The sequence below is a fragment of the Cherax quadricarinatus genome, chromosome 68 (genome assembly GCF_038502225.1).
Source record: "Cherax quadricarinatus isolate ZL_2023a chromosome 68, ASM3850222v1, whole genome shotgun sequence".
NCBI lineage: Eukaryota > Metazoa > Arthropoda > Malacostraca > Decapoda > Parastacidae > Cherax > Cherax quadricarinatus.
Window position 1 is genome coordinate 10,045,268 of NC_091359.1, and position 14,564 is coordinate 10,059,831.

Below are 14,564 nucleotides of genomic sequence, written 5' to 3' on the forward strand. Positions count from 1 at the left end.
TCCACACATAAATAAAAAAGGTCTTTTACACTAACTTTTAATAATTTCATTATTGCAACAAATAAGTTCATTAAATATAGGAATTTTTAGCATAAAATAAAAAAAACATTCACATTTTACTTACAAACTAGTAGTTAAGTTACATGCAGCATGGAGTGATGGCTGTATGGCTTCGGTCCATAGTTTATCAATATCTTCATTCATGTTAGTTGTGGCTGTGTTGAATTCATTGATGAAATAATCAAAGTTACCAGTTTCTCTTTCCCATATTTCTAGAATAGCTTCTTTATTAACTAATGTTTCAAAAATTTTGGTAACTTCCAAAAATATTCTCTCTTCACAGAGAGATCCAATGTAAGTGATATCATGCTGCCAAGCATTCAGAACTTTGTATGCAGGTGATGTCAGCCTAGTGATAAACCTGTCATCATTGAAATCCAATGAGGGATCATATTCAAGGAAGAACTGGAGGATGTTTGGGGTTACTAACTTCAAGCCAAATGCACCATCTTGGCTCCACTCACTAAATCTCTGATGGTCTAATACTGCTCCTAATTCTAGTGGATTATGTAAACCAATTCTCAATCTCCCTTTTTCATATGGTTCTTGATCTTGCTCCCCAACATTTACATACATAAGCAGCTCAGGCACATCTTTGGTTATTGCTGTTCCAAACTTCCAAAACTCTGCAAATTCTGATCGACTTCCTTGAATATTAAATGTAGTTGAATTATCTCTCAAATTAATATTCCCTCTGTATTTGTAGCACCATTTACCCTGAGAAATGAGAAAGTTAGCAGCAAACTCATATCCACTATTAGTTGTATTTACATCTGTAAAGATGGTCAAGTCTTCCCATGTTTCCTTAATTAGGCTCCAATATTTGAGTGTATAATTTCCTCTAGTGAAGACTGACTCAGTAACCTGGCCATCCATGCTAAAAGCAAACTTTGAAAAAGGCTGTGAAATGTTAAGCAAAATGTTGTGTTCTCTGTTTTCTGTGACAGGCTGTACAACAAGCATCATCACAATGTTTTTTTCAGGAGAATTCCCATCTAAAAGCTCTGCTAAGCCAGATAATGGTGAATTATGAGACTGTGTAATATTACCCTGGAATATGATATCCTTAATATCAGGGTGACTGAAAACTGCTTTTAGGTAATGCTCCATGTTTCCGTATAAAGAATTGTCATTATAATTAAGCTTAAAAGTAACTGGTGGCATTTCATTATCATATTCATTCCAAGTGAAGCTTGATACAATCTCTAGCTCCCTAGAACTAGTAGTAGCATTAGTCTTATAGTGTACACTCTGAGAAGGTAATATCAAATAGACATCACCTGTATGTACAATGCTGAAGAGCCTCTGATCCCTGTACAGCACTACTCTGCTACCTATTTTCTTCCTGTTTATTTCAAATATTAGACTTTGATTAAAATGGAAAGAATTTAGAGATAATGATCCTTCAATGTGAAACTGCTTATTGAAGCCCTCACCAGACAAAAAGATATAGTGGCCTGCCACAAGTGCTTCTTGATGTACATGAATGCAATATGTTTTCCATGAACTATTATTATTATAAGAGGGAAAACTTAACTCCAAATGGAAGTCATTAATCAGTGGAGTAGATTCTAGATTAATAATCAGAGAGCCTGGATACACTTTTGGTAAAGAAACTGCAAAGATTTTATCTGAACCCCATGCTAAATTTACCTTGAAAAGCTCTTCAAGATCATGCCTCACTATAAAGTAAAACTTTTCTTTAAACACATCCTGATATTCAATGTGGAATGAACGACTTTCTGTCAGCTCTTTCAGATCAAGATCAATATGTATATAAGCTCTAAGTATATTGGGCAAATAAGAAAAATCTCTTGCTACTGCTTTGATGCTGTGCTCATTGAGCTGGCACATAGCTTCTATTCCTCTGCCAGTGCCAAACTCTGTCTCTTTAAATGATAACAGAAAGCCAACTTTTCCAACTCGAGCTTCTAATATGTAATAATATTTTTGAGGTGAAATAATATATTGCAAAGATATTACATCATAACTTTCAAAGGGAAGAAAAAGCCTTAATTTAAGGTTACCATCCAACAAATTTTTGTGTTCCAAATATACTTCAGTCCCTATTTTTCCACTTGGTAATTCTAGCAGCAGAGATATATGCTGTCCATTTCTCTTAAATGTTGGAGTTCTCAATGCATATTTTTCAAAGCCTTTAAATGGGGTTGTTAAGATAAATGTAACAACTTTGCCAAAAATGTCATCGTTTTCAATTGAGGCATACAATTTAATATCAACATCACTCCAAGAATATACCAGTTGCATTGTTTTGTAACTGCCAGTAGGCAAATGGATATTAAGTTTAATAAGCTCACAGTATTCAAAGGGCATTATGAAGGAAATATTGAGGAAGTCTTCATTAAGCAAATTCAACTTGACCTCAAGACTGTATTTATATGGTCCTACTATCTTCATGTAAAACATCCCTCTATTAATATCAACATCAACATCAAGCAAAATGGAACATTTTATGATAAGAGTCTGAGCATTGTTCCACACTTTATTATTGATAACTTTCAAAAGTAGCTCCTCATTCTCTAGCAAAGCACCACGAAGTCTCCAATATAAAGACCTCATCTCATCTCCATCTTCATATCTAAATTTTAAATGGTAATTTAGCTCTGAAATAATACTATACATATCAAACTCAATATCAAATACATTGTTATCATTGTAAAACTTTCCAGACATTGTGAAAACCTGTTCATTGTTCTGTTTCACTATGACATACGAATTTATGTGATGAAAATTATCATTTTTTAGCTTGGCAACAATATTAATCTCCCTATCCTCCATAATCAATTTACCTTCGTAATTCATATCTGAAAGGTTGAAGTTGCTGTTGATTTTTCCTGTAAAAAGCATTTCCTCAAATGGCAGAAAAGAAGATTGACTAATAATTTCTAAGCTGTATTCGATGACATCTAAATGCAATCTGAAGCTGTGTTCATTACCCAGAATATTTAGGCTGATAGCTGCAGTGATATTTCTTTCCCATTGGGCTTTTAAATCTATGGAAAATATGCCAATCAGTTCAGAAGTTATCTGAAATTTAGTATGAATCTCATTCTCTTTTCTATTATACTGGAACTCTACACTTGTATCAACCTTTATGGTACCATAGGAAAGAATAAAAGTCAATATCCCATGGAAATTTTTTTTAACTAAGAGGTTAAAATTAAATTCTACAGAGCCATCTTTTAGGTAAGGAGAATCAAGTTCACCTTTAATCATGAACTGCTCAAAGCTAACAACTTCAGACCAAATTAGAAGAAAAGTGTGTTTTACTGATGACTCTGGGTAGGAAACTGAAACACTAAAGGAATTTTCATCTACATCAACTTGGAGACGTGCAGCCCATTCAGAGGATTCGATCACTAATAATCGACTAGATGACAATGAGGTTAGGAATAATGTCTTGTACAATATTTTACATAGCTCCTCTTTTCCCCGAGTTATACGAAACTCGACATTAACTTCCTCAAAAAATATGTTCAATAAAGGGATTACAGAAGTGATTTTGTAAGGAGCAACACTCTGATCACTTTGAAATTCAAAGTTTGCAAATAACTGGTCATTTGTGATATTGGCTCCCAAGATTAATTTATAATGGAACAACTTTTTATTTGGTGCCTTTACTGATATGGACAAAGAGCCATCAATGAGTTCCAAATAGTCATGAAACCTGGCAGTGACATTAAACTTAAACAAATTCAGAGTCCAATTTGGGGATTCAAACATTAAATTCAAAGATGCTTCTCCATCATTTAAACCCATAACATTTATTTCTATCAGGGTGTCCATAACAGCAACCTTCAAAATCAAAGTATTCATATATTCAATATTAACAGATACCCATTTTCTATCCGATACAATCTCAAGCATTGTATGAACTGAATAAGCCTGAGGCTCCACTTCATAGCTGAAGGAAGTAATCACTGGGATAGCTCCTTGAGGAATAGATAAAGTGATTTCTGTATCCATCTTCATCCACATATTTTTAACTTCCAGCAGCCATTTCATATCTCCTAAAATGGGTATGCTTGCTTTAAATTTACCTCCATTTATAGAATACATAGCCTCTACAAGACATGTCATATCATTAATTACTACTTTAGCTGAAAAACTTTGACTTTCAAGATGGAATACAGTCTCTAATCTTTTTAAGAAGACAAAAGGAGTCTGAATTTCAAATAAAACTTTAAATCCTCTGTCCTCAAAGGCACTTTCAAATCTGGAGAGGACAATTACTGCATTTTCCTCCATGTATTTACTTGCAAATTGAAATTCCGATGGTAAAAGAATAATTGATGTTACTATCTTCCTTTTATTCCACTGGAGGTGACTGGAATAGGTTATGTTCTCATTCTCATCTGTTTGTGATGCCTGGAATTGGCCAACTTTAAGTGACTCCCAAGGAGTTGATAAATTAATTTCCATGCTCATCTTTTCAAATTTAATATATACCCCAAGAGTCTGAGCCTGTGGCCATGTTATCTCTGCCTGAGCACTCAACTGACTGTTCTCTGTCTCTGCACCCATGGTTAATGAGAGCTTCTCAAAGCCAGTAACTGGGGTTTTAACAGAGAAAACAACTAAATAAGTTGGAGAAAATTCAAAATCACATGCAACCATCCACACAACTTTGTTCAGTAACAAAGTAGCCTCAGTGTGGCCTGGCTTCAGTTGGAAAGATATTGTGAGATTCTTAAGCCCTATATAAGATGTGGTCAATGCCCATATTAGGTCAACTTTCTCATCCCTGAGCTTAAAAAATCCAGAAGCAGAAACACGTTCAGACCATTCCATGAAGGCTGTACACTGGAGGTCAACATAAGCTTCCTTCAAGGAGAGTTCACCATCAAAACCAAGAAGCAGCTTTGGCAAGAATGTAAATGGAGTAATTATTGTGAGATTTATCTTGGCTGCATTTTCATTCCTCATCCCTGTCACATTAAGATGAAATTGCTCCTCCCACTCAAAAGTGACATAAGCTAAATTCATTACAGAATTCATCTTTCCTCGCAAGAATTTCTTAATATTATACATAGCTTTGAAAATTAAAGGGTTATTAGAATCAAATGGGGATTCTAAGCGCATTTCAAAACTAGACTGGTCTCTCTCTATATCTGCTTTGCCAACCAAACTATATGTTTCCTTCCCGATCATAACTTGAGCCTTGATTTGATTATTGTTAAAACCAGAATAAGTTACATGCACATTTATTGGTTTCCATTCAAGACTGTTTAAGGAAACGTCAAACTGATGACCACGTTTGCGAGAGTACATAGCTTGAAGCATTAGTGGCTCAATGTGAAAACCATTAAAGGACAGATCGAAATGATGTCCATTTCTTACTGCTTTATGAAGAGCAGACAAGTTGAAATGCCAAAAGTCATTCCAGTCAAGCTGTAAGTTAGTTTGGTAATAGTTGACACTGACAACTAAAACGTCCTTCATTTTGTACCTCATATTAAAATTGAATTGGTATAAATCTAATAAAAAGCTCATACTGAATTTTTCATATCCAATAATCTTTCCTGATATGTTCCCTTTATATATACCCTCAAATATCCCAAATTCTACATCAGCAGAACCATTTATTCCAAATAAATCCACAAATCCGGTAAATTTGAATATAAATTTTGCTTCACTTATCATTAGATTTGATTTTAAGTTCAATATATGATGATTTAAAGTTGTAATAAAGGCAGCTTTCCAGCTTTCACTATATGATATATCGTATAAAAAGTCAATACTAAATTTTGATGTTTCCTCAAATAATGTTTTTGCTTGAAAATTAAAATGAGCAAATCTTGTGATATATTCTAGAATCATTTTCAGTTCACCTGAGTGCTCTCCAACATTACATATTGCACTAAGACTTATTGTACTCTCACCAAATGACCATTTTAAAACACACTTAACTGGCTTAACAAAGGGGGAAGTCAGTGATGCCATTATGGATCCATCTTTCCAATTAAGAGAAAATTCAAAGCGTGACTGAAAAGTCATATCCTCAATTTTTGCCACAAAACCAGCACTGTAAGACTGGGTGAAGTCGCATCTGAAATTTAAACTGAAAGACGAAATTCCTTGCACAGGAATATTACCACTTAGCATGACTGTTGCTACTTCATTTCCAAAATCTGAATTCCACTGAATTTGGAATGTATCCAGCCCATGCTGGTAATATGCTGCCATGCTAAATGGACTTGGATCATACTCTGCTTGTAGATGATGGGTTAAGGTGAAGGGTGATTCAAAAAGTATGGTCAGTTTGACACCATCCCATGGTAAAGAAACACCTTCTGGCTGGATGTCAATGGCAGCATTAATTGCTATATTTCCTTGTTGCTTTATCTCAATATTTACTTGAGCTATGTATACCTGCTCTCTAAATGCCATGTTCCAAGATCCATCGAAAGCTTCATAACCTTTGAAATTTGTCTCAATTTCAAAACCTCCTGATAAAGCAGGGATATCCTGTCCATTCAGTGACAATTTGGCCATCACTTTCTTATCATCAAACTGACCTTCTATCTTGAAGGAATTCTGAAAGTCATAACTGATACTGTAATTTTTTTTAAAAGAATTAGGCTCTGAATCTAAGGTAAAACTGATGTTCCCATTTTTAAAGTATTCTCCAATTCTAATTTGAATATCAAAATTAAGAGCAGTGTGGTGGTGGGAAAAGTAAATCTCACCACTCTGGGAGAGCTTAAGGGGAATATCAAGTATTAATTTGTATTCTCCTAAATATATTAAATGAGATGTCAGTGATAAGGCAACATTCTTTTCTGAGAGCTTCAAAGTTCCCTCTATTCCCAAAGGACCAAAAGGAGTACTAAGAACAACTGATCCTTGACCCTCTAAGACATTGTATGTTAAGAGTAGTGAAAAATCTTTAGGTTTAAGCTCTGGAGTAATGAGGGTGATTTCCAGGAGTTGTTTTTTCCAAGAGTCATGGTAATTATACCTTGTATCAATCACATATGTCTTCCCGAATTCTTTTGTGGTTAACTTTGCTTGGTAATGAACTTCTGACATATTTATAATAGGATGAAGGAATTCAAATTCAATTTTCTCATATTCTTCAAATGAACTTGAAAAGGTAAGCTTTATCTCATTTTTATCACCTGTGATAAGAGAATATCCATTTAAATGAAATTCAATATCATCTTGGGCACTCAGTATCTTAATACTTTCACTCATCCCTTCAGTTTCATGAACGAACTCCATGTGGTATTTTTGGAAAGTGTGAAGACTTGATGACATATCAGTAATGAATGAAAATACATTTTCATTAGATTTATATTCCATTTCACTTTCGGTATAGCCATTGGTAGTCATAAATTTGTAATTTGCCTTTTTAATTTCTTCCCTGAAATCATAGGATATTGAGAGATTGGCATAATCAAAACTGGAGGCTGATGTGAACTCTAGTTCCATATTTCCAAAGTCAGTCATTATGTCTGTTTTGCCTGTCAGTGTCATTTTCACAAGAAAATCAGAAAGTGACAATGAGAAAGTGACATTTAACTCAATATTTGCTCCATGGATGTAATAGTTGGCTGTGAGCAAGAGTAACTGGTCATCCAGCAGTTCAATGCTAACTTCAGCTTCAGTTGGAGAGTAGGAATTTCTGAAGACAAGGTAAGATGTATTAGATGACGGTTCATAAACCTGCAGCCTTAAAGAATGTTCCTCTTTACTCTGTGCTAAAAATGCTAGACCAACTGAAACTTGTGGATATAACTCAGCTTCAATCTTAAGGCCAATTTCATCCTGTTTCACATGACCTGTACCATTAAATTTAAAGAGCAGCCCATAGTCATGAACAGATAAATCACAATATACACCAAGTCTTTTTTTTTCTAAAGTGTATTTGAAATTAAACTCAAATACAGTATTGCCAACACACTTTAACTGGATATCTATACTCAGTGCTAGGGATAAGAAAGACTGGTCAAGTGACGTTGTTAAATTGAAACACATCTGTGGTACTTGCACAAGTATTATAATGCCATACTGCTCACCTGCTTTCAAAATAAAAGTCAAGTTAAAATTTTCCCAATTTGTAATTGGCATTTTAAGATGAAGGTGTGACTCCGGTAGGCCAAGCTTTAAGCTTCCAGTAAACCAGCTCTTATCCTCATTGACATCAACAACCAAATTAATCATTAAACCTTCCTGTGTTACAGAAATATCTAAATTAACATCAGTTTTAAAATTCACAATAATGTCATTTTCTATTTTGATGGTAATTCTGCTAGAACTGCCTGGCACATGTGATATATATCTCATTGTTGCATCGAAATTATTTTGGTTAACTGTTAATTTTGCAGTTACAGCCAAATCACGCTTCTGTTGAATTGCCACATGTCCAGAAATCTTGGAAATATAATCAATGTCTGAATCCATATTTATAATAATCATTTTTTTTACCTTGCGTATAAGCCAATTAATATTACCCTTAAGGTATTGGAACTTTGAACCATCCTCATCGGTTCTCTGAGCACTGATGGTATAAATCTTGTTTGAAAGTCGACAAGATATCTCATACTTTCTGGGTTCACCAGGCATAACAAGTCCTCTAAAGTCTCCAATGTTTTCATTATAATATACATGAATGGACCAATGAGGACTGACATCATCTAGATAGATTGTTAATTTTGTTTGGAAAATCTCGTTAGTTAAATTCACTACCAGACTTAATTCTTTTTTGTCAAAAGTTTTATTACTGTATATAACTTCATATAAAACTCCACATTCCATACTTAATTTATGACTATAGTCAACAGAACTATTTACATTTCCTTTGTACTGCCAGTCTCCATTTTTAAACAGCCCATTCACATGGCCAGTATAAAACAGAATGCTGTTAAATTTAATATCAATTTCCAAACTTCCTTCAAAATTTCCAAAGCTTTCTAGGTCAGAGTTTATTTCAATAGTGCCTTTAAAGGCATAATTGTGAATATCAGTAACGTCAGCTGTTAATCTTAATTGGCCAGTCTGAGCAGTGTCATTATTTTCACTAAATACTATCAAGATTACGAGAGCATTAACTTTGGGATAGCTGGCTTCAAAAACAACCTGGAAAACGAATAAATCTTTCCCATCTCTTGCAAAGTGAAAATACAAGTTTGGAAAATCACCTTTTCTTTTCTCATACTTCATTTCAGACTGAAGATTTCTTTCAGAATCACCTGTATTTATGTTGAAGATTACACCATCCAGCAAAGCTGTTGTCATGACAAAAAAATAGTCATTCCAACTGCCCTCAACTTTTCCATTATACTGAGAATCTATGCTTAACAAAAGCTTCAGATTCATATCCACTTCTGTGATATTTACATTAACAAGGAAATCATATGATATGAATTCTTTATTTAGCCATCCCTGACTGAAATTCAAATGACTTTTGCCTTGCACATAAAAGTTAGAACCATAGCTAACTTCAACACTTGCTAAGTTTTCAGAATCTAAGCTATGTATCCATTTCATCTCAATGTCATGCAAAAAGAAAGCAGTTGCCTTCACTACAAGATTGGACTGGTACCAGTAAAGAGTGTCAGTGGATATAATTGCAAGTGTGAGTAATGGAGTGTCACTGTATGAAACATCAAACATGTAATCTGTTACAGAACTGCTCTCTTGCATTGAAAATTGTGCTTCATAGGCTTCAGTCCAAGGGGAGGAGAAAAAAATGCTTGCATTTACAAAAGATAAATCACTGTTTGAATTAAAAGACAATTTGCCTAAAATAACATCTCCATTACTTGGTAGTGTGATCTGTAATATACCTGACCCTCCTAGGTGGTGCTGCAGTTCAAGTGTGTGATCCACTATGAAAATTTGGTCATCCCAAGACAATGATATTTGTGTTACATGTGGGCCTTCTTCTTCTGTGTGAGAAAATGTAAGGTCAAAGTTATGATCGAACAGGTTGAGTAGAGAAAGATGGCCTTTAGCATTGATAGGGACAAAATTTTCATCCAAATCTACAACTATATCATATGTTATTGTTAAAGTGTTCACTGAGCCTTCCACATGCTGACTGAAGCCACTCACTGAAAAATTCTGTACGAGATCCACTGTGACCTGAAGCACATTGTGTGTAAGGTATAAGTGAGCATTTGTCTCTTCTAATGATGAATAATTTGTACTAAATTCACCTGTCCAAGAGGAAATGAATTCCCAAGATGACTGGAAATCAATATTTATGCTAAAACTATCAATATTATGTTCAACTGTTACATTTATAAGTAAGGGTTCAGTCCACGAAGTGTTAAGTTCACTAAGACCATAAACTTTCTGTTCATTCCAAGATCCTTCTTGTTTCCCAAAAAATGAGAGTGATACTTTTTCTTCCATCCCTGTTAGAATTTCAAATCCGAAATGATCATCCGAAACATTACACATTCCATGTAACTGGAATGGCACTTCTAACATTGGAATTTGGAAACTTAACTCTACATCAAATGATTTTTCCCAACCAGAAAAGTCAAATGTGGTGTTTGCTTCAACCTTCCATGGATTGTGGGAGTCTGTTAATGCTAAACTTGCTCCACTCTCAGAGTGATGGGTATCACACCTGTGGTATATGTGAATGTATGAATCACAATTATTGCCATCCTCATATAATAACTTAACCTCAAAGTCAGTTGGGTTGCTTAACTGGGCTTCACCACGAATCTGAAAAAAATTGTTATACTTCATCAACTTTTTTTTTAACTTATTACAGATTAAACCTACTAAACAACTGAAGAGTGAGATACTGTTAATAATAATATATGAAAAACAACCACTGAGAAGACTTTAAGCTATGTTTGATAAGCCTTTGACCATTCCACCCGCATCATAAAGGGATGGGTGCAATGTTGGATGTGACCATGAGGTGATATTTCAGCCTTATATAGCCTTCTGCTTTATTATTATTACAGGTCCTTGATAATGTGAGAAATCAAGAAAGTGTTTGTAATTTCACAATTTTTTCTCAGTGGTTGTTTTGAATATTGTGATATCACCTGTTTATTGTGATCTTATTGCATAATAATAATACATATATACAATAAGCTATACCAATGCTCTTATATGGGTGTGAAACATGGATGGTGACTGTTGCAACAAGAAGGCTGGAGGCAGTGGAGATGTCGTGTCTGAGAGCAGTGTGTGTGGTGTGAACATAATGCAGAGAATTCATAGTTTGGAAATTAGGAGGAGGTGTGGGATTACCAAAACTATTATCCAGAGGGTTGAAGAGGGGTTGTTGAGGTGGTTCGGATATGTAGAAAAGATGGAGCAAAATAGAATGACTTCACGAGTGTATAAATCTGCAGTGGAGGGAAGGTGGGGTAGGGGTCGGTCTAGAAAAGGTTGGAGGGAGGGGGTAAAGGAGGTTTTGTGTTCGAGGGGCTTGGACTTCCAGCAAGCATACGTGAACATGTTAGATAGGAGTGAATGGAGACAAATGGTTTTTAGGACTTGACGTACTGTTGGAGTGTGAGCAAGGTAACATTCATGAAGGGATTCAGGGAAACCGGCAGGCCAAACTTCGAGTCCTGGAGATGGGAAGTATAGTGTCTACACTCTGAAGGAGGGGTGTTAATGCTGCAGTTTTATAACTGCAGTGTAAGTGTGCCTCTGGCAAGACAGTGATGAAAGTTTTTCTTTTTTGGGCCACCCTGCCTTGGTGGGAGACAGCCGATGTGTTAATAAAAAAAATACAAAAAAAAAAAAAATTAATACAAGTGACAAAACTAAATTAGACTATTTACTTTTATCTCATCCACATTAATTTCAACAAAGGTAACTGATGAGGTGTCACTTGGTATTTCAAAAGTGATTCCCATATCATGCAGCTGAGACAATGGTGTTGTTAAATTTAAATTAAAGCTTGTTACATCATCTTCAAACCAACCATCATGCCTCTTGAGTGTCATGTGTCCCTTGATGACATCATTACCATAGCCAAATGAAGCCTGGAAAGAAAGTGTTAACAATTAACATAAGCACTTCTCTTCTATAGTCCCTTACTCAATAAGATTAAGCCATTACAATAAATAAAAGCAGTATCAGCTATTGTACAAAAGCTATAGCCATGGTCACTTGTGTTGAAAGATTTGCAATCAAAGGTGTCAAAATGGAAAATGAAAGTGGAACAAAAATATGAGAAAATGTAATGTTCTGTTATAGGATTAACAACATAGTGAATATCTGAGAAGAAAGTGTAGTGTGAATATCCTGTGGCCATATATGAAGATGGGGTACACAATTCACAAGTTTCTGACAGCAAAAACTATGGAAGTAGCAGTAGAAATAAGATCAGAATACAGCTTCACAGATGGAGGATAGAGATTCAAAACTACTGTAACCCTGTGTATAGTAATCAGGTTTGAGCTGATAAAGAGCAGGGTAGCACCAATTCCTCAGGTCAAGGACAATTCACCAGTATTAAGACATCCTTCCCTTGATGTTGAATTTTTTTTTTTTTTTTTTTTTTTTTCAACAAGTCGGCCGTCTCCCACCGAGGCAGGGTGACCCAAAAAAAGAAAGAAAATCCCCAAAAAGAAAATACTTTCATCATCATTCAACACTTTCACCACACTCGCACATTATCACTGTTTTTGCAGAGGTGCTCAGAATACAACAGTCTGAGCACCTCTGCAAAAACAGTGATAATGTGCGAGTGTGGTGAAAGTGTTGAATGATGATGAAAGTATTTTCTTTTTGGGGATTTTCTTTCTTTTTTTTGGGTCACCCTGCCTCGGTGGGAGACGGCCGACTTGTTGGAAAAAAAAAAAAAAAAAAAAAAAAAAAAAAAAAGATATAAAATATAAAGATATAAAATATAAAGATAAAACATGTAAAGGAAGAAACTGAGTACGCAAGAAGTAGTGTATGAGTACACGAAGCTGTTCAAGTTCAGTCATGAACACAGTAAACATATAAATGGAATATCATACTAACCCCTACACTTTGCATGGTGTCATCACTGAAATGGTTAAGGCTTAAGTTGGAGGAGAAGACTTGACCCGAAGGTAAAGTAATTCTTGCTTGTGTTGATCCTTCAAAAACTCCTACATTAGGAAGCTTGTATTCTCCATTAATAATGACTTCACTCTCTAGAAGCCGAAGACTGCAACTGAAAGTTTTCTCACTGAAATAAAAGAAAAATTATATTAATTGTAGTATACAATTATTCTCCATGGGAATTGGAACAGCATTCTTCCTCCATAAGCCATGTGTATCATAAGAGGCAACTAAAATGCCGGGAGCAAGGGGCTAGTAACCCTTTCTCCTGTATTAATATATCCACTTTAGTTTTTCTTTTTGGGCCACCCTGCCTCGGTGGGATATGGCCAGTTTGTTGAAAGAAGAAGAAGTATATAATTATTTTATTTTAACACACCAGTCATAACCCACTGAGGTAGGGTGACTCCAAAGAACAGACAGGTGGTTCAATGAAGTAATGAGGAAAATATGACAATAAAGAGAAAAGGTCTGCCTTGAAAAGTAATTGGACTCTTCTAACCCATCTTGAGTAATGGAATGAGCAAGTAGTGGATAGAAACTCCTAAACTGATAAGTCAAGAACAAGAAGATACCCATGGATGGCTGTTACTTGCACCATTTCTCATTTCCTTATAAGACATAAATAGTCTGAAGTATGTTTAATCTCTCTAATATATTATGCCTAGGCATAATAAAGGCTCTCTTTGCATTGCAACCCACTATTGTAAATACAAAATTTCAATGTACTGTTTGCAAAGACATAAAATAAATAAATAAATAAATACTTTTATCATGACCAGTTATGACAGTGACAGCATTGCATTTTAGATATTAATGTTCAGTACAGTAATTCATATACTGCGCATTATTGGTGGACTTTAAAGCTGGGAATAACTGCATGAAACTGTGTAACTATATTAATACTGAATACTCCTTAACTGTTAAGAATGGCAATACTGGTAATAAGAGTTTGTCTTTAATATGGATTGGTGAAGAGGTGGTGTGTATGGATTGCTGATCTACCCCAGAATCCCTCTTCAAACAACTTTTTAGTGGACTCTCATGGGCCATGTCATGAGACATGGCCTTTCAATCTCATTGAAGTACAGTGGTCCCTCGTTTTTCGTAATTAATCCGTTCCTGGAGGAGCTACTATAAACGAAATTTACGATTTGCGAATCAATTTTCCCCATAAGAAATAATGTAAATACAATTAATCCGTTTCTGACACTCAGAAGTATTAAAACAAAAAAAATTTTTACATGAAATATACATGTAGTACATAAACAATACAATGGGAAATGATGAATGAAACATTAACAGCATAACACTTACCTTTATTGGAGATTCTTCTTAGTGTATGGGAGACTGGAGGAGGAGAGAGATTGGATTGTTTACAGTTTGGAAGGGGAATCCCCTTCCAGCAACACCTCAGGTACCAATTGCTTCTCTGGGGTTGCTTCTCTTCTCTGTTTCTTAAT

At 35.0% G+C, this 14,564-nt stretch overlaps 1 protein-coding gene across 5 annotated transcripts in view; it reads right to left on the reverse strand.

Moving 5' to 3' along the window:
- The window catches only part of LOC128697763 (uncharacterized), a 197,957-nt gene that overhangs the window by 57,454 nt on the left and 125,939 nt on the right, over window positions 1–14,564 (reverse strand). For all 5 annotated transcript variants that reach the window (XM_053789662.2, XM_053789661.2, XM_070099664.1 and 2 more), the window contains 3 exons: window positions 13,039–13,228; window positions 11,847–12,050; window positions 125–10,764 (listed from right to left, as the gene is read on the reverse strand). In XM_053789662.2, the coding sequence (XP_053645637.2) occupies window positions 125–10,764; window positions 11,847–12,050; window positions 13,039–13,228 (11,034 nt within the window). The remainder of the gene's footprint in view (window positions 1–124; window positions 10,765–11,846; window positions 12,051–13,038; window positions 13,229–14,564) is intronic.